The sequence below is a fragment of the Equus przewalskii genome, chromosome 7 (assembly GCF_037783145.1).
Source record: "Equus przewalskii isolate Varuska chromosome 7, EquPr2, whole genome shotgun sequence".
In the NCBI taxonomy this organism is placed as follows: Eukaryota; Metazoa; Chordata; class Mammalia; order Perissodactyla; family Equidae; genus Equus; species Equus przewalskii.
The window spans coordinates 20,833,624-20,854,204 of NC_091837.1; the positions used below are offsets into that span (position 1 = coordinate 20,833,624).

General features: G+C 52.3%; 1 protein-coding gene across 1 annotated transcript in view; it reads right to left on the reverse strand.

Annotated features, from left to right (window-relative positions):
* Window positions 1-14,501, reverse strand: part of OAS3 (2'-5'-oligoadenylate synthetase 3) — a 51,174-nt gene extending 36,673 nt beyond the window's left edge. The window contains exons 1-12 of the mRNA XM_070628025.1: window positions 14,150-14,501; window positions 11,840-12,122; window positions 10,269-10,444; window positions 9,221-9,459; window positions 8,117-8,270; window positions 7,336-7,680; window positions 5,974-6,256; window positions 4,164-4,339; window positions 3,256-3,506; window positions 2,699-2,843; window positions 2,150-2,323; window positions 581-866 (exon numbers count right to left, since the gene is read on the reverse strand). Of these exons, the coding sequence (XP_070484126.1) occupies window positions 581-866; window positions 2,150-2,323; window positions 2,699-2,843; window positions 3,256-3,506; window positions 4,164-4,339; window positions 5,974-6,256; window positions 7,336-7,680; window positions 8,117-8,270; window positions 9,221-9,459; window positions 10,269-10,444; window positions 11,840-12,122; window positions 14,150-14,332 (2,695 nt within the window). The 5' untranslated portion in view covers window positions 14,333-14,501. The remainder of the gene's footprint in view (window positions 1-580; window positions 867-2,149; window positions 2,324-2,698; window positions 2,844-3,255; window positions 3,507-4,163; window positions 4,340-5,973; window positions 6,257-7,335; window positions 7,681-8,116; window positions 8,271-9,220; window positions 9,460-10,268; window positions 10,445-11,839; window positions 12,123-14,149) is intronic.
* Between the last annotated feature and the right edge of the window lie 6,080 nt (window positions 14,502-20,581).

Below are 20,581 nucleotides of genomic sequence, written 5' to 3' on the forward strand. Positions count from 1 at the left end.
ACTTGTTTCCCAAACCTCAGGAGCCAGATACATTCGTTTCCAGGGGGTTTCCTCCCCTGCAGACTCTGCTCTCACACTCGGAGCTGAGTACAGACAAAGGGATTTGTGGCTGTTTGGTTCAGGGGTTTGTGCTCAGGACTGGGAAGAGTCCGGCACACAGTAGGTGCACTAATTGAATGGACTGATCGAATGGGTCTGTGGTGGGTGTGGGAGGTGGTACACGGATACTCAAAGCTGGGGACGCACTGAGATACTTCAGTGTCCACACTGTCAGATGAAAACGCTGGGGCTCAAGAGCGGGAAGTCCCTTGTTCAAGATCATCCAGCATGTTGGTGGAGCTGCTGGGACAAGAACGCAGCTCAGGACCACCGTTTGCCCACATAGCACCTTTGCATGAATTAGCAAAAGGTGCCCTTTTCTCCGGACACTTTGCAGGACAGGTGTGACAAACATCCACATCGACAATGCCTACGATGTGAACAGGTGCGGTCTAGTTGTGCAGTGCACAAACTCTACAGCTGTCCGTGGCAGCCCTGCCTCTGCTGTTCCCCTTCTGGGGACTGTGCCTGGGCACCTCACCTAGGGCGTCAAAGGCCGGCAGCACGTCAAAGTCCACACTCTGATCCAGCATCGTCTGGGATGTCAGGGAGAAGCTCAACACGCGCGGGTTCTCCCACTTGGAGATCTCGAACTTCACTTCAAACTCCCGCTCCTGCTGACACGCCTCCAGCTGGGCTCGGATCTCTGAGATGATCTCGGCCCGCCTGTTCCCCTGCTCGGTGAACTGGCTGAAGCAGCTGAGGAACACCACTAGGTCGGCGTCTGAGCGGCCTCGCAGAGCTGTGCCTTTGGCTGAAGAGCCACCCTGGAGAGGACATGGCAGGTGGCTCGACCCTTGAAGTACCGTTTGACCTCCTCCTGCCAGAGACTATGGGCTCTGCACTCTGAGTTAGGGACCTGCTGTGTGACCTTGGGCAAGTCACCTAACCTCTCTGTTTTACATCTTTAATATGGAATTAATATGTGGCATTGTTGTAAGAAAAGGAAAAGTGCAAGACATAAGTTTAAACCCTTCAATAAATGTAAAATTTCTCATTCTATTGTTTGGGGGCTGGAAGGGATTTGAGAGATTTTTTTAGGCCTTTGGTTCTCAAGCCTGTCTGTCCAATGCCTGGCCCCTCTACCCCTGAGGCTGATTTAATTTGGGATGTGGCTGGGGCATCAGTATATTTTTTAAAAGCCTCACTGTGATTCTAAGTGAAGCCACAATTGAGAACAGCGAGTCAGGCTACTGTCCTCAAGTGTTACAGATGAGGAAGTCAAGGATCAGAAAGGGGAAGGTATTTACCTGGGGTCACACAGCAAACCACCAGGCCTGGGACTTTTCATCGGCTGACTCTGTGCCGATGCTCTTTGCAGTGCTGACCTGCGTCTCACTGTGACTCCGATTGGGAACTAAGGTTGTATCTGCTCCAGTGGGTAATGTGACTTCTGGTACACCCCGACATCCGTTCCACCCTCTGGGACCACATTCTGGCTTTCTCTGGGGGAGCCCCTCTTCCCCCACAGTCAGCCCACCATGTCCACATGGGGCTGAATCCACCATGTGACCCAGGCGTGGCCGGGCAGAGCAGGATGTCCCCCCAGCCCCGTGATTGGTTCGGGGAGGTATAGCCAGCCAACGACACTCAATTCTAAGACTTTTCTTTGAATTTCAAGAAAAGAGAATTTCCCTTTCTGGAAGCTTAGAGATGCCAAAGACCATCACATGGACAGGGCCTGTCCAAAGACAGAAGAAGACAGAGCCGAGAGCTAGGAGCTAGGGAGAAAAGCTGAGTCCTGAAGATCCTGTATGGGCTCCTGGATCTAACCGTGTCTGAAGGCAGCTCTACTCCAGGGTTTTCCGCTGACATCAGCCAATACCTTCCTTTGGTCACTTCTTTTGAGTTGGCTGTCATGAGCAACCAAAACAAACTCATTGGGCAACCTGAGCCCTCCCTCTGCCATCCAGCCATGACCACATTCTACTTTCTCCTTGATGCTTGGCCCTGTGCTGGTTGCTGCAGGGGCCACAGAAATGGCTCTGACCTGGCCGGACCTGGGAGAGATCGCCGCCCTACTCTCTGCCCACAGCCCCCTGGGACTCACCTTGACCACCTTAAGCACCTTGATGGGAGAGTTCCGGAAGCAGTTGTCCCTCAGGAACGAGCAGATGGTGTCCACGGCCTTGTTCACCTGCTCCAGGAAGTGGCGGTTGGGCTGCAGGAATTCAGTGATGAACTTGTCCAGGTCACTGGCCGGAGTTTGGCAAAGGAGAGCGGGCTGCAGGGAGAACCCAGGTAGGGCCAGCTCGAGATGGGGTCCCCGCGGACGCCAGGCCCCGCCCTATGATGTCCTATGAGGACAAGACTCCCACTATGTCCTATATTTTTTTCTTCTCAACTGGTCGGTGGGTCCCAGCATCATGGGGACCAGAGTTCCAGTTCTGGTGCCACCTCTGCCACACAGCCTCAGTTTCCCCAACTTTGAACGGGGGCACTGAGGAGGCCCATGCCTCACTGGGGGAACAACCCGTGCCTCAGCTGTAAGCCGTCAGCAGCCTACACTCCTAGCGGCTGGGGATGTGTGCACCGGCCGGGAAAGGGGATCTGGGGAGGGGTGCCGCCAGCACCTGCCACCCCAGGGACCCCCTCTTACCATCACATCCCAGGGCTGCACTGGTGTCCCTTCTCTACTCATAAGGCAGGGCTGCGTCCCCAGGGCTGCTGCTTCCTGGGCCAACAGCTCCCAGCTGCCCTGGCCCACGTTCCAGGTGGGGTCGGCAGGGTCCAGGACCAGGGGCCTGGGGGCAGAGTGGGTGGGCAGGCAGGTGGGGAAGGTGGGAATCAGTGAAGGAACAGAGGGGTGGGAGAGACCGGGAGGGGGTGGGGGGCCTGGGGAGATGGAGGAGACTATGAGGACTTTAAGGTTGGCCAAGTTTTGCCCAAGTGCAGGAGGGTGCCCGGCTGGCCGCCTCTGTCGGGAAGCTATTGGGCAGCCCCTTAGTTTAAGAAATGGTATTTTACTGTGTTACTAAAACCGGCCCTGGGTTCCTTCAGGGCTCCTTGTGTCCAAGCCTTCTCAGCAGAGTCCAGAGGGAAGCGGGGTGGGGTGCCCCAACCCCACCCTGGACCGCTCGTGGAACAGTGACTCCAGGGGACAATGGGTCAGGACAAGGATGACACAGAGCAGGCAGTGGGGAAGTGGGCGTGCACCTGGGGTTCCGCAGCTGGCCAAGAAGGTGCGTTCTGAGAGCTGGGTCCTCAAAGCTGTAGTTGACCGTCCAGTAGACGCAGAGCTGCCGGTGCTGCTGGACCAGCCCCAGGACGGTGCGCAGGCCTTGGGCCATGCTGAAGCGGTCCTCCCCGCAGCCCTGCTCCCAGGCGAAGATGGTCAGGAGCTCCAGGGCGTAGGCGGGCGGCAGAGAGGCACCGGCCCGCTGCGCTCCTTTGTTCTGAGCTGCAACCTGTGTCACCCAAAGCCAGTCAAGAATCAGTGGACGCGGGCACCTACTGTGTGCTATGCACGGCCCTACGCAGTCGGAGAAACAGAGGAATATAAAAAGCAAAACGACAAGAGAGAGTAGAACCTGGAGGTAGCCTGGCTCAGCCTTTGCATTTTACAGGTGGATGAACTCATTCCAGAGGGCAGAGTGACTCGTCCAAGGTCACACCGTGAGGCTAAGAGGCTCAGACTGGGTCTTTGCCTAGAGTCTTTCCTCAAAGGGTGGATGGGCTCGGGTGTAGAGGAAAGGCAGCTGCAATCTATTTATCTCGGTATCCCAACAGTTAGCAGCAACGCGCGCTCAGGAGACGTTTGTTGAATAAGTGAGCGCGAGCGAGCTGGCCTTCAGAGGAGCGTTCAGCGAGGGAGCCCTGAAGGACGCTCAAGATCTGGCGCAACTTGCAAAGAAGATGGTGATGGGGGAAAAGCACGAGCAAAGGCTTGGAGGTGGGAAGGGACCGGGAGGATGGAGGTGGTGGTCCTTCTAGCTGGGATGGCCAATAAGAAGTGGGGGGGGGGGGGGTGGTGATCGCGGCGTAGAGGAGGAGCTGATTGGCTGAGGCAGTTGCCATGACAGCACCCGCTTCCTGGGCGGAGCAAGGGGGCGTGGGGGCCTCACCTGGCGGTACCAGTGCTTCACCAGCAGGATCAGGTTCTTCAGCTTGGTCGGGCGCGTGTTCACGAAGTTCCTCCGCAGCTCCGCGAAGCAGGCGGCGTGCTCGCCCCCCCGGCTGCCGCTGTCCAGGAGGCTCGAGTAGACCCCGGGCTCGGGTTTGGCGCCCGCGCGGAGCTGGCCTGTGGGTGTTAGGAGCTCTGAGCGCACAGTTCTGATTGGAGTCAGCAGCCTTCCCGGCCCAGCCAGCACCAGCCTCCGTAAGTTTAACAGCAATGATAAAACCTTGAATCAACTGTAGACAATCTATAACTTACAATAGCAAGCAGAGCTATTATTATTATTATTATTTGGTACCGACTATATGCTGGGCGCTTTTTAAATAATTTTCAGTAATTCACCCAGTAACTCTGCAAGGTGGATAATCTTGACCGCAGACAAGCCATGTAGCAAAGAGGTGAAGGAGATGAGCTTTGGGCTCAGACGGGCCTGGGTTCAAATCCTAGCTGTGCGGACCTGGCCTCTTTGAGGCTTGGTTTCCTCATCCGTAAGACGGAGGTAAGAAATAGCATCCCCTTCATAGGGCTCTTGTGAGAATCAAATGAAATCGATGTGTGAAGGCTTAGAATATGCAACATGCTCAATAAACATAAACTGTAGCTATTATTAATGTTGTTAGCTCCCAGAAGAGAAAATCAGGGCATCGAGAGGAAGCTGGAATGGAGTCCCGCCCCCCTCTTTCGTGAGGCTGGCACTCTGGAATAGATGCCTTCTCCATGGACGGCGACTAAAAAAGATCACCGTCTCTCAGAGAGACTTCAAGGAAGCCTGCCGTTGGGCTCTGGGTCGGAGGAAGAAGAAACGGAGACCCAGTTGTGTGCTGGATGTGGGTGTGAAGCCCAAATCGACAGTCTCTGGTGGGGGAACCCCAGGCTGTTAAAAGAACGTAAAACTGGCCTGAGAACTAGTGAAACTCTTGAAGCCTCGCTAGAAATCAAAATCAAAACTTGGTTCCCTAAAGGCTGTGCCTCCAACCCAGAGCAGAAGGAACATCCATGGGAAAGGAAAGAAAATGAAGGTGCCACATATTCCGAAGATGAGCTCACGATCAAAAATTACAGAGCACATGAGGAAACGATCCACCACGAGGGAGAGTCGGGAAACCCAGCAACGAGGAGAAGCAGCCCTTCAAGAACTGGAGAAAACAGGACAATCTGAGAGACTAAGATAATTAAAGAGATCAAAGGAACTGAAGCCACAATGAAAGAATAGGAATCTATGAACAAATGATGGGTTGATCGGAGAAAGAGCCAAATAGAACTTCTACAAGTGAAAAATAACGTCATTGAGATTTAAAAAAAATTAAGGCCAGAAGCAGATTAGACACATTTGAAGAGAGTTAGGAAATAGGAAGGTGGAATCGAACAAGTGAACGGCAGGCAGCCCTGAGAGATACAGAGATGGGAAAAATGAGACAGAAGAAAAGACAGGGAGAAGGAAGTGAGCCGCCATTTAAGAGTGGTTCCAGAAGCAGAGAATAGAGAAAATAGGGAAGAGGCAGTCTTTAAAGAGATGTTGGAAGACATTTTCCTAAAACTAGAGGAAAAGTTGAGTTCTCAGATTGGAAAAGCATGACAAATTCAACAGTGTAAAGAAAAAGAGAGCATATGCAGACAGATCAGACACTGAAGAATGCTATGAACCGAGAGAAAGTCTAAAAAGCTACCGAAAAGGAAAGCAAAACAAAACAAACACACACACACACACAGATCGTCTTTGAAGACAGCTCTCCAAGGCGCAGGCTGGGCACCCTCACCAATGGCATCGAAGGCAGGCAGCAGGCTGACATCCACCCGGCTCTCTAGGGCCGCGGATGCCAGCTGGAGCTGCAAAGCCCCAGGCGCGCTCTGCTCAGGGAACTTGAGGCTCAGGCTGGGGACCCGGTCCTGCCACCACGATTCCAGCTGTGCCCGTATCTCTTCAAGGATCTGCCCCCGGCGGGCCCCCTGGTCCTTGTAGTCCTTGAAGCAGTTGAGGAAGATGACCAGTTCGGCATCACAGCCACCCCTGAGGTCGGTGCCCCGGCCGAATGAGCCCCCCTGCAGGGAAAAGAACATCTCAGAGCAGGGACCCTCTGGGAGCCCAGGAGTCACCCTCTGACCCCACCAGCTGCACCCCACCCGCCACCCTGAGACTGTTCTTCGCTGGTGTAGGGTCAGGGGTACTACAACACAGCCCTGTGACCTCTGACTCTTGGGAGCCTGGCAGAGTCGGGCCGTGTCTGCCTGCACCTGCCTTCAAACCTGAGGAGGCTGCGCGAAGTCAGCCCGATATGCAGCAGCCGGGAACGTGGGCGGGCTGCAGCGGGGCCGTGATCAAAGGTTTCAGCGGGACGCCTGCAGCACCTGCCGACTGCACATCTGGACCACAGGTGCACTCGGAGGACCCAGGCCCCCAGGGGCCTGCAGATGTGTTCTGTGGGCCTGTTTCAATCAATTCATTCATTCACTCATTCATTCATTCAATGAATGTTTATTGATCATTGACGCCTACCAGGATGTGCGAGTGGGTGAAAGTTACTCATTCTTTTGGAACTGATAATCTAGCAGGGGGCGGGGGAGGGAGGCACAGTCAGCAAACAACAGTTCTGGAAGGTTCCAGGTGCTGGGCAGAGGCCGATGGAGCAGTGAGTGGCCTCGGGGTGGGGTGGAGGTTGCAGTTTGAAATCGAGTAGTCAGGCCTCAGCGAGAAAGGGACTTGAGTTGCAGACTTAAGGAGGGGAGGGGGAGTTAAGAGGATGGGAGAAGAGCATTCTAGAAGAGAGAACAGGCAGTGGGGATGTGTGCCGGGTGAGTTCCAGAAGCAGCCAGGGGCCCAGTGCGGAGGAAGTGAAGGTCGGAGGGAGACCAGGGCCAGATCCCGCGGGCCTTGAGGCCGCCGTACCCGGTGAAATGCTGGAGGACTTTGAGCTGAGCAGGGAAGTGATCTGATTATGGTTGAATAGTGTGTTGTTTTTTTTGAAAGTGTTATTAAAAAAAAAAAAGCTGGCACTTAAATATATTTCTCCATCCAGCAAAGTACCCTTCCAGAGATGGCCAGTGTCCCTGCTCTGTCTCCTTCTGCTGCCACTGTGGTCCCTCCGTAGGGTCCCATTGGTGCCTGCACCTGCCAGACTCACCTTGCTGGCTCGTGAGGGCTTGTGGACGCAGTTCTCACGGAGGCCACGCAAGATGACATCGATGGCCTTGCTCACTTGCTTCTGGAACTGGGAGCTGGGCATCAGGTGGTCCTGGATGAAGCGGTCCAGCTCCGGGGCAGGGATCCGAGACAGATCCGAGACCTCCTGCGGTGGGCGGGGCGCGATGCTGGCCGCGCTCGAGGGACCAGGAGCCGGGCTCCAGGGCTGCCTCTTCCTTGTGCTCGGGTGCACACCAGTGAGAACCCCGCTGTCCTCGGGGGTCCTCTGGGCAGGGTCTTGCTGGATGCGGTGGTCCAAACCCGGGCACCCGGCGCGTGGAAGGTCCTGGAAGATTGTGGAAGGAGCCATCCTACCCATGCTCAGAGGTTTCTATGCCCCTTCTCTCATCAGCCCCCTCCCATTGGTACAGTCAGGGCCACTGGGGCTCAGAGAGGGGAAGTGGGAGGGCCGCCACCAGCCCATATGGCACCTTAGTGCAGGTTAGAAAAGGCGCCCATACAGAGGGGATGAATGATAAGAAGGTCCCCCTATGGTGGGCGGACACAGCGTGGTAAGCAGACACTAGCTCCAGGAAAACCAAGGTGTCCTGTCCCCCTGGGCAGGCCTGGCGTGGCGGTCAGATTGCTCACACGGTGCTGCTCCTGCTTTTTCAACTCTGTTCCACACGCCACGGCCCCCGGCACGTAGAAGATACTCAGGAAACACTGAGCACGTAACTTAGAGGTCAAGCCCAAGGACTCTGGGGCGCCCCCCCACTCACCGGCCCCTCCCAGGGCTGCACAGGGCCCCTTGCTGCCTGCAGAAAGCATGGGTGGTCACAGCACGACTCTGCCTCTTTGGCCAGCAGATCCCAGCGCCAGGCTGCCCCGTTTCCCACATCCCACGTAGGGTCAGCCGGGTCCAGGATCACAGGCCTGCAAATCAAGAGGGACGAGACGGTTCTGGTTAGCAAGATGGTCAAGATCAAGATTGGAACCTGGTTCTAATCCCAGCTCTGCTACTTTCCAGCTGTGTGACCTGGGGCAGATGACTTACCTTCTCTGGGCCTCAGATTCCTCACGTTCAAAATGGGGATAACAACCATGCCTGCTTTGATGGGCTGTTGTGGAGATTAAATTGGAGCAGTGGTCCTCAACTCTGGCTGTATGTTAGAATCGTAAGCTAGCAGGATCCACCCCCACGCACTCTGAATTATACCCTACGATTTAGCAATTTCAATCCTGCATCCATATCCAACATTTATGCATATGCACTGAAATACACATACAAGACTGTGTGTCACAGCCCACTTGTAACAGCCCCAGAATGGAAACAACCCAAATGTCCACCCTGAGTAGAATGGACAATATATTGTGACAAATTCACACAAAACAATACTATTCAGCAACGGAAAAGAATGACCCGTGACTGCACGAAACCACAGGGATGGGTCCTAAAGACTTCACATTGAGAAAGGGAAGTGCCAGGCGATGCCATTTAAATGACGTCACAACAGAACTGTAACGACAACGGTCAGAATGGGGTTCCCTGTAGAAGGGGTGCAGGGGACGCTCCTGGAGTGCTGGAACATTCTATCCTGATCTGGTGGGGGTTTCACAGGTATGTTCACTTTATACAAAGTCATTGAAATGTGCACTCTGGATGCGGACGTTATATGTCACTAGAACATCCATGCACAAAACTTGTGGCAGATGTTTTAAAACTCCCCCGAGTGATTCTAATTTGTATCTGGGGCTGAACCCCCTGAACTAGAAAGTGCGCGTGCCGCGCCGGCCTTGGCCCCCACGCAGGCCGCTCTATCAGTCTTAAGCACCTCCCTGTGGCCGGGGCGCGGGAGGGCGGGCGGTGGGGCATTAGGGGGTACCTGGGTCTCTCAAGCTGGCGCCGCAAGAACTGCCTGAGCGCGGGGTCCTCGAAGCTGTAGTTGAGTGTCCAGAAAACACACAGGTGCCGATAGTCCTGGACCAGCCCCAGGACGGTCCGGAGGCCCTGGGCCAGGCTGAAGGCGTCCTTGCCGCAGCCCCGCTCCCAGGCAAAGATGGTCAGCAGCTCCAGAGCATAGGCAGGGGGCAGCAGCTCCCTGCTGGCCTCCTGTGGGCACACCTGCAGACGGCGGGGCAGGGCTCAGAGGACAGAGCGGAGGGGAGAGCTCGTTCTCTGCACAACTTTCCTGGGTCTCTCCGTCTCTGCCTGCAGGCTGAGGCTGGGACGGGATGCTGTGTTCCATGGCTGTGCCGAGAGCAATCTTGTGCCTCTCCTCTGCCTTCACTGCTGGGGCTTCAGCAAAGTGCTTGGCTCATATTCAGGGGGAGGGAGGGAGAGGTAGGAGATTCAAGGCCCCAGGAGCGGGGAGCAGACAGGCCTTGCCCGGTGACCTTGCTCAGGGTTGCACAGCAAGTCAGTCGCTGAGCAAGAACTGGAATCCAGGATCTCCTTACACCAGAGCTGCTTTATGACGGGTGGTCCAACAGAAGGGCCCAGCCACGTTCCCTAAGATTTTGGGGAGCCTGTTCTCTCATCTCCAGGCACAGGATGAGCACCCCTTCCCCAATACCCAAGGTTCTATCAACAAGCATGAACAGTGCAAGGGGGCATTCCTGAGGCTGGCCTGGGAGGTCTCCTGTGACAAAAGACCTATACACAAAGTGAAAGTTCAGGGCACAGACTGGGATAATAGATTTGCATTATATTGACTCAATAAGAATTAGCACCTTGAATATATAAAGAGTGCCAACAAATCAACAAGAAGAAGACAGCTAACCCAGTAGGAAATAATGGACAAATGATATGAACAGGCACTTCCGAGAAAGAAAAACATGAATAGCCACTAAATGTAAGAAAATATTCTATTGTGGAAGCACAAATTCAAACAGTCATATGCCTGCAGCAAGGACCCTCACGAGTGGCCTCACCTGGCGGTACCAGTGCTTCACCAGCAGGATCAGGTTCTTCAGCTTGGTCGGGCGCGCGTTCACGAAGTTCCTCCGCAGCTCCGCGAAGCAGGCGGCGTGCTCGCCCCCCCGGCTGCCGCTGTCCAGGAGGCTCGAGTAGACCCTGGGCTCGGGTTTGGCGCCCGTGCGGAGCTGCCCTGCAGGTGTGAAGTTCTGTGAGTCAGGAAGGGTGCTGAGGGCAGGCTGGAGGGTGGTGTTGGGGCGGAGCTCAGCTTGGGGTGCTGAAGAGAGTGGGGAGAATTTGGGGGGACCCACCAGCATGGGGGCTGGAGGATGAGGAACAGAGTCTGGAGCTTCTCAGGAGGCAGAGAGGAAAGCTCTAATGGATCCCTTCCTCCCAAATGGCCAGGTAGCCCCCGGGGGTTCAGCTGAAGAGCAGCCTCCTCGTTCCAAGATGGTTAAACAGGAGTGACACTTCCAGCTGAGTCAGGAGGCGGCGAGCTGGCAGCTCTCACCTCCCTGAGGCCCCGTCGGGCGGTACTGCAACACCGCTGTACATCCCGTTAATTAATTGGTGCCACGGGGAGAGGAGACGATGCCAGAGGAACATAAGGCAAGAGGTCTGATTCCTCAGCAGCCATTGCCAATATTTTTTACTACATGCCACGCACTGTGCTGAGAGTTGGACATGAACCCCCTCACTGTACCCCGACCAGAACCCTCCGAGGGAAGCACAGTCCTTCACCTCATTTTACAGCCGAGGAAAGAGGCACAGAGAAATGCAGTGTTCTGCCCAAGCTGAACAGCTGGCCAGTGACGGAGACAGGATTGGAATTTTCAGGAGGTGCCTTTTCCTCCACCACTCCCCCTGAGCTTGGCTCGGGAAAAGTAAACACTCTGCATAATTTTCTAGGTTCCTGACATCACTTGCTGTGTGACTTTGGGCAAGTTACTGTACGTCTCTGTGCTTAAGAAAGACGATAAAATGGAAGATAAAACAGTACCAACCTCATAGGTTTGTTCTGAGGAGTTAATGAGATAAAACATGTCGAGTGCTTGGGATAGTTAAGCATTTAGTAAATAGCAGTTATTACGGTTAATATATGGGTGCCCAGAGGGTGGGTGTCTTAGGTGTGGAAGAGCGGGGCTGTCAGCCAGGACATCATAACCCTGGATAAACTCAAGATAGCAATCTCCCAGAGCATCACGGCAGCTAATAATAATAGAAAAACTAGTAACAAGAATAATAGAAATAAGAATAGCAGACACACATATAGCCGTGTCAGGTGCCAGGCTCTGTTCCAAGTTCATTACACGTATAACGCACACTGCCGTTCCCACGACTCCATAAGACAGCTTACTATTTCCCATTATTATTATTATCCTCATTTGACAGATGTGGACACAGGGCGTATTATTATATTCACTCAAGCCTGGGTACACTATGAAGGAGAAGGCGAAAATCACAATGATGCTTTTAAGATAAAATACAAGATAGTCACACAGCAAGTTGGTGGCAGGCCTGGAACAGGAAGCCCTGTCTTATCCCTAATCATCTTGCCCCCAACGCTGGAACGGGCCGGACCCCTCACCTAGGGCATCAAAGGCAGGCACCAAGCTAACATCCATCCAGTTTTCAAGGTCTGTGGATGCCAGTCGGAGCTGTAGGACCCCGGGCGTGTTTTGCTCAGGAAACTCAAGGCTCAGCCCCAGGACTGTGTCCTGCCATGAGGATTCCAGCAGTGCCCGCATCTCGTTGAGGATCTCCGCACGGTGAGCCCCCTGGTCCTCATAACTCTTGAAGCAGTCGAGGAAGATGACAAGTTCAGAATCACAGCCACCCCTCAGAGCCGTGCCCCGGCCAGAGGAGCCTCCCTAGAAAGAAAGAAAGAACTCAGAATTCTGCCTTCTCCAACTCTAGTGCCTGCACAGGCTGGCAGGCAATTTGAGTGAGGCAAGTGGGCTGGGTGGAGACTGTGGCCACACAGCTTCCAGCATTTGAAGCTATGCAGGAAGGCAGGCCCAGGGCAGCCAGGTCTGAGTTTTCAAGAAAAGTAATTTTTATATGTAAATCCATGATTTCTAAATGTTGGCAGCTAACTTTAAAAAAAATTAAAACTGTAGGTGAAACAAATTCTGCTTCGCAGAACATACATTCACAACCTTTGCCTGGGATTAATACAAAACTGCGACATGATTCACTGAGTCTCTGAGACCTGTCTGACCAGTGTTTCTCTCTGCAAAGCTGCCAGCCTGGGGATTTGGGAAGGAAAGTCACATTCTCAGAGTCTCTGCTCCATGCCTAGGGCTCTGCCAAATGTCTGACACCTGTAATCTCGTTTCCAAGAGGCAACAACGTGATGTGGTCACCAGTATGGGTGAAGCTCAGAGAGGTGAAGTGAGTAACACAGCCAGGCGGAGGCAAGAACCAGGACTAGCTTCTCACTTTACAACCAGGAAATGAAAGTGCAAGGAGGCAGCCGCTGTTCAGATCCCCAGCTGGGAGAGGCGAGGCCGTGCTCTGCACTCAGGGAAGCACACTCCAAACCCACATTCTTTTTTTTCCTCCATAAATTAATTCACTTAAAAATACTTTTCATTATGAAAATTTTCAAACCTACTCAAAGGAAGAGAGGATTTTAAAGGTCTCGCCACATCGCTCCATTTGTTTGACCCCTTTTCTCCCTCTTTATGTGATTTTTATAAGGAATTCCAGCCACTGTGTCATTCCGCCCACATACACTGTCAAGAGCATCTCTAAAATGGTGATTCCCAATGGTGGGCGACTGTGCCCCCAGGGGACACGTGGCAATGTCTGGAGACACTTCCGGTGGTCACAGCTGGGGCAGGGGAGTCACCTCATGTTGGCCCTCGTTGGGGGGGGGGTCCTTCTGGTGTGACTCCAGAGGTGTGCGACCCCTTCTTTGCTTTCTGGTCCAACCAGAAGCCCCAGGCTCATCCTGTCCACCTCCCGCCAGCCCGAATCAGCCTTGCCTCCAAGGAACCCCTTCCGCAGGGAACAGCAGCTCAAGGCCGGAAAAGAAGCCACTGCCCACTGCCTCCTTCAAAGCCTCGAAGGATCAGAAGGCCAGAGCGAAATTCAACCACAAGGGCAGTTCCAGGTCTCCCTGGAAGCTAAGGATGGTGGGCGCTAGGGAGCCTTAGACTCTTGCTGAGCAGAACTTCCTCCCATCCACTCCCATCCACTCCCGTCCATCTCGAGGGCAGAAATCTGCCTCCACATCTCCCAGGCCGCAAGGCTCTCCTCCTTTCCACCCCTCTAGCTAAGATTCAGCCCTAGGAAACCGCTGGGTCTGTGGGCATCCTGAGGTCACAGGGGCAGAGTGGCATTTATGTGACAAAAAGTGGCCTGAGCCTGTGGCTTAACCACGCCCTGTGTCAGTTTCCATATCCATAAAACCGGGACAAGGATCCCCACCTCGCTGAAGGTGAAGTGAGATAAGTGTCATTTAATGAGACAGTGTTCCCTGTTATTTGGTAATTTCCTGGTACATTGGGCTGTAATTATAGAGTGTCATTATTTCTGCATCCTTTGGGCCAGGCATAGTGTGAGGCCCGTAAAGAGCACAGATGCAAGAATCAGACTGCCCAGCTTCCAATCCTGGCTGGACCTCTTACAGGCTGACACGTTACTTTGTCTCTCTGTGCCTCAGTTTCCCCACCTGTCAAGTGGGAGTTAGTAGTATCTGCTCAGCCGCGCTGTTGTGGGCAGTATGTTGGTGCTGGCGCATAGGAAGGACGTTATTCGTGTTAAAGAAATCAATCAAAAGAGCTGATAACCTCCTCCCAGGCCGCACCCCCCATCTCAAGGCGCCCAGCGTCCTCGATCGCCCCTATTTACAAATGAAGCCCCTGAGATCGACCCACCCGGGGCCGCTCACCTTGACGATTTTCAGCACCCGCCAAGGCTGGGCAGCCGCACCGGGGCGGCCCCCGCGCTCTCGCAGGGCGGCGCTCAGGTTGCCCAGGGCGCGCCGCGCGGCCCCCACGAACTCCGCGGGGGGCTGCAGGCTGCGGGCCACCAGGCCGTCCAGCTCCGCGGCGGGGGTGCGGTACACGTCCATGGTCCGCGCGGCGCCAGGAGGCAGGGCTGCGCGGGGGCCGCGGGCGCCGATTCCCTCGCGCGCCTCTGGGTTCGCGTCCCGGCGTCCGCGCGGTCCCGGTGCTGGACCCTGCGCCCGGAGCCGGGGGAGGGAGGGATCCTTCTGACCCAGCCTCCCGCGGCTTCCCCATTTCCCGCCCAGCCTCCCGGAGGTCCGCCTCCTTTTCCCGCGTTCTGTTTCAGTTTCGTTTACTTCCTGCAGCTCTCGGCCCGCGCGCCCACTTCCCGGTTCCCTTCCCAGTCGTGGCTCCCTCTCCTTGGCCTCCCCGACCTTCCCGGCAGCTCCCAGCAAGGATGAACTAAACGTCACTGAACAGAACGCCTCCGCAGCGGCAGGTCCCCAGGACACAAGCCTTGGCACCGAGTGATGCATCCTGAGCGTTTAAGAAATGTGCAGGATTTACGCGAAAAAAATGGTCAGAGCTGGAACTGAGCAGCCTGGAGGTGTCTTCCATAAAGAAGGAGCCCCTGCCTTGCTCTCCGGCTGAGGGATGCCTTCTAAACGCCAACAGTCAAAGGAACACTTGCAGAACGCTTGTCGTGCTGCTTTACACACACCTCATTTAAGCCCACCCACAAACACAATGGATGCTGTTATTGTCAGACCCGTTTGATAGATGAGGAAGCTAAGGTACAGAGAAACTAGGCATCTTGTCCAAGGTCACACAGCTGGAAAGTTGTCAGACCAGCTGCGAACCCAGGGCGCGCTCTCACCACTGCGCTCTATTCTTTTGGCTTGTTTCTTTAAATCATTTTATTGAGGTCATAGTGGCTTATAACATTGTGTACATTTCAGGTGTACATTACTGTATTTCAGCTTCTGTGTAGACTGCGTCGTGTTCACCATCAATAGTCTAGGTTTTATCCCTCACCATACATATGTGCCCCTTTACCCCTTTCGCCTTCTCCCCACCCCCCTCCTCTCTGATAAGCACCGCCTAAAGCAAGGTACAGATTCAGTGCAATCCCGATCAGAATCCCAATGACATCCTTCCTGGAAACAGAACAAACGATCCTAAAATTGATGTGAAACAGAAGACCCCAAATAGCCAAAGCAATCCTGAGAAAAGGGAACAAAGCTGGAGGTATCACACTCCCTGAGTTCAAAATATACTGCAAAACTATCGTAACCAAAACGGCATGGTACTGGCAGAAAAACGGACACACGGATCAATGGAACAGAATCGAGAGCCCAGAAATAAAACTGCACTCGATTCTTACAGGAGCCAATTCTTCCTAAATAATTCATACATTTAATGCAATTCCCATAAAAATTCCATTTGTAAAACTTCAAGCAAATAAGAAAAGTCTGTCTATAAGAATTAAGAATTTTTTTAAAGAGGAGAAATGAGAAAGGAAAATGAGTTTAGAATGGCACCTCTCACAGCGTGTTCCACATGTGGTTTTTAACCACCAGCGTGTGGTTATAAAGCCACGAGAGTGAAATCCTTTTGCGACTGGCACAAAGCTAGGCAGATAAGCTGCAGAGCAGAGCCTGCAATCTACACGGCAGTCCCTTGCTGTTTCTATCCTCATGGTCTGGCCTCTCCCTATTCGGCTGCTTCCCTATTGTCCTCCACCCAGGCGATCAGAATCTGCACATCTGAGCTCTCTCCCAGGCCTGGCCCGTGTCAGAGTCCACCCGCTCCTCCATATCTTACTCAAAAACTCATTAGTCTTTTGCTCCATCAGCTCAGGGATCCAGCATGTACTCTGTCTCTGAGTATATCTCAGGCGACACTTCATCTTAACAAGAACTTCCTGAAGTCTGCCTTAACCGAAAGTAAATAGATGAGGTTAGAGGGTGAAGTTCAGAGGTCGTGGTGAGCTACAGGAGAGCTGGTGGACTGCCAGTGTGTACACCCAGTTTATATTTTGAGTAGTGAGTGCCACATCACTGGGGGTATTCAAGTATAAGAAGAAGACGATTTTGGAGGTTAGATGTTGTGGAGGGGATTCCAGTCAGGTGCCTTCAGCCGTAAAGCCGTGATTTCCTTGCTCGCCCACTAATCCCAGTCATCTTCCTGATTCACATGTCACTTTAGAAATTTTCCATTTGAGTTGGCAGACTGAACATACCCTCAAGATCCTACTAAAATGACAGCAAAGATAGGTTAAAGTATCAGGCAACTCAACAGGTCGGAAATTGAGGAAGAGAAGCATCAGGGGAGCAGACATTTGAAGAATTTTTAGAAGGTAGAAAGCAGAAGGGTCAAGCTTGGGTCAAGATGGCGGACTGATCAGATGCTCAAGGCTTCAACTCCCACCCTAGACCTCTGGCAATACCGGGAAAGTGATGAGAAAATTAGTTAATGCTGCTGGATCCTAAGTGCAGGTGACTTTGTTGAACTGGAGATTTATAATCCCCCTGAAAGAGATATGGGATTGGATGAAGGAGGAAATTACATCCCAAAACACAGGAAGAAGAGGATACCTCTACCGGGTGGGAAGGGCTCTCAGGAGCTCTGGGGAGGGGCCCCGGCATCTCACAAAGGTGAGGGGTGCTCAAGGAGTGGGTTTGAGTGAGGAAGAGGAGGGGATAGCTGGCAACACTCGCCCAGGGCTTCCAAGATGGCAGTACATTAAAATTCACCCCCTCGTGGGGCTGGGGGCCCTCAGCATAGAGCTGAGCACCCTGGAGTTCCCCTCTCTTCCCTGAACCCAAACTGAACATCACACATGTTGCATATACTTTGACAGCCGGGCAGCTGTGTTCTGACGTCTTCCAGAAGCTCCACCCCCATCTCTGCTGACTAAACAGGAGCTCGTCTAAGTTTCGTTTCCTCGGCAGGAAGTTGCCCAGAATGGTGCATCATCACGAGCAACTCCAAAACTTATGACTTGGGTGCTTCAGCTTTCACACAGTAATTTCTATCATCCCTTACACACTTGCTTCTGTTTCCAAACCTCGTGAATTTGTCCTTGAACCAGCAGCTCCAAATACCAGCCCCCCAGAGCTTTCCATAACCTGGATCTTCTGGCTTAGCACAAATGATCAGAGCTTAGTTGAGAGAAATACTTATCAAAAAAAATTTGGGGGGGCCAGAAAAATTGCTTTGTTATTTCTTGTGGTCCTATAAATAATATGAGTTTACTGCAAAAAAATTAATAAAATCAGAAAATTCGGAAAAGTATAAAGGACATTCGTACTGTTGTAATCAGATATACCCACTGACAACACTTAGGTTTTCCAGGAACCTGTCTTTACCGAATGAAATTTAAGAAAACATGCCAAGTACAATGACATAGAAACAAATACCTAGGAATAATATGACAAAGGATATGAGAGACTTATGCAGGGAAAAATTGTGAAACTTTGTTCCAGAGTCATTAAAGAAGACTAAAACTAATGGAGAGAAATTCCAGATTGATGCATTCTCAATACTGTACAGATGCCACTCTCCCTAAACTAATTTCTGTCATTCCAATCAAATACCTCCCCATATTCTGGGTGGAAGTTCACAAATTGAGTATAAGATTAATACAGAAATAGGGCCAAGAGAAGCCATGGATTTTGATAAAAAGAGGACAGAGTTCCTACAAGATATTAAGAATTATTCTAAGCCTATAGTAATTAAGACAAGGTAGTATTAAGGCAAGGATATGAAAATAGACCAAGGGAACAGAACAGAGCCCAGAAACAGACTCACACATAGATGGGCTCTGGGCACACGTCAGAGGTGGCCTTGCAGAGCAGTGGGAAAGGACGGTCACTTCAACAAATGCTGCTGTAATAGCTGGGGCTCCACACAGAGGAATGGGAGCTGGACCCCTACCTCACACCATAGAGAAACAAATGCCCTTCATTGCCTATGTTTTGGGGTCGTATCCATGAAGTCTTTGTCAAATCCAATGTCGTGAAGCTTCTCCCTACGTTTTCTTCTAGGAGGTTTACAGTTTCAGGTCTTATGTTTAAGTCCTTAGTCCATTTTGAGTCAATTTCTGTGTGTAGTGTTAGATAAGGGTCCAATTTCATTCTTTTTCATGTGGATATCCAATTTTCCCAACACGTTTGTTGAGAGATATCCCCTCCGCATTGTGTATTCTTGGTGCCCTAGCCGAAGATCAGTTGACTGTATATGCAAAGCATGGGCAACGAAAGCAAAAATAGACAAGTGGGGCTCCATCAAGCTACAAAGTTTCTGCACAGCAAATGAAACTATCACTCAATTGAGTGAAAAGGCAATCGACAGAAAGAGAGAAAATATTTGCAAACCATAAATCTGATAAGCAGTTAATTCCCCAAGGAGCTCCTACAACTCTATAGCAAAAAAAAAAAAAAAAAAAACTAAGTCGATTAGAAAATGGGCTAAGGACTTGAATAGACATTTTTCCAGAGAAGACATACAAATGGCCAACAGGTGTATGAAAAGATGCTCAACATCACTAATCATCAGGGAAATCCAAATCAGAGCCACGAGCTATCACCTCACACCTGTTAGAACGGCTATTATCAAACAGACGAAAGATGCAGGTGTTGGCGAGGACGTGGAGGAGTTGGAGGGGCCGTGCACCGTTGGTGGGAATGTAAATGGTGCAGCCACTGCAGAGCAGTCTGGGAGTTCCTCCAAAAACTCAAAAGTACTACCATATGGTCTATGTGGCTTTTCAATTAAGCAACTAATTACCGATTCAATTAATCTACTGACGACTGTAACATTGTTGATGACCATGAAACACTCTCAGAAGACAATGCAGGTGGATTATCCTCATGGTGGAATGCAACGCAGCATTACCCGTGAGCCGGAATTTTTTTATCAGCATGGAGGGAGAAGTATGTAAATGTGACAGAGCAGGTAACAGAACCGGAGAGGGCGTAGGATCCCATTTTTAGAAAAACTCTACATGCACAGGGAGACAGGTGGAGTCAGAGAAAAGGGGCAGAGACAGGCCCCAAATTGGAATGGGTTGGAGGAAGGGACTGTGGGAGCGGTTTTTTTTTTTTTTTTTTAATGATTTCTTTATTTTGCTGATGTTAAAGGCAATAACCAAATATTGTCATGAAGGAGGAGGTTTATCCTCACAGATCCCTAGAAACAGAGGGCACAGCCCGGCCACGCAGGGCCACACGGGGAAGCACCTGTGTCCTTTGTGGGGCGGAGGGAGCCAGCTCGAAAACATGGGCTGGAGCTTTTATGTCGTTTCTGTGGGAAAGGCGGCGCAGGGTCAGCGGGTTTAGGATGGGCTGATTTGAACAGTCTCAGTGGGCTCTGAGCGTAGGGGCTGTCCTGAGCTGGCTGGTGCCTGGTCCTGGGGTGAGCAGGGGAGGTGGATTGCGGCTTGAGTTTAAGAATCCTGAGAAAGCGATAAAGGAGGTGGTTCGGAGCCCGGCTCTGGATTGGTTGGTTTGCCATGAAAAGCGAACTCTCATGTGAGCTGTTTGCTATCTGCAGGAATCAGCCAGCCCTGGGAGGGGCAGTCTCTCCAGGATCAGCAAGGCCCCAGGTGTCAAAGCATCAGAAAACAGAGAACATAAGAAGGCAACACTGATAGAGAAGCACCGGCCGAGAGGCAGGAATGAGGTTTGAGAGGGGGTGGAGAGGTGGTGAAATGGCGGCTTCGTCCAGGAGCCCAGCTGCAGGCAGGGACAGCAACCGAGAAGAGGTAATGAGCTGGGCGCTTGCGCACCGTGCTTCAGTTCTGCATCGCAGCCAGGAATCGCTGACCAGCATGCACCGACCTGAAGGTGGGGCAGAGGTGTCGTGCTGGTCTGGGCAACTCCAAGAAGCAGACGCCAATGCTGGATTATTGTGCAAGAGTGGCTGTGACAGGAACACGAGAGGACAAGGGTCCAGTTCCGACTCTGCTTCTCGCTAGCCAGGTGACCCCGAGCCAGTGCCCTAACCTCAATTCATTATTATGAGACTATTAATAAAACCATCTCGCAGCGATGCTGGGGGGTTCAAAGGAGAGATACAACAGGGACAAACCAAAGACTGTCTGCCAGCCACTCAGGTGACCAGTGGCTCAGGTGATAAGAGCATGCTCGGTCCTTTTGTGAGTAATTACAGTAGTTTTGATATTTTGGAGTCTTGTAAATGAAATGCCGTTTCTTGGTACCAAGGACAGTGTGACAGTCAGTAAAGCCTGTTCTTTAACCCCGTGATCCACCCTCTGGGGCAGAGCCAACAATAGAAACACAATGCAAGCCACAGGTGTGGTTTCACAGTTTCTAGCAGCCACGTTAAAAAAGTAAAAAGAAATAAGTGAA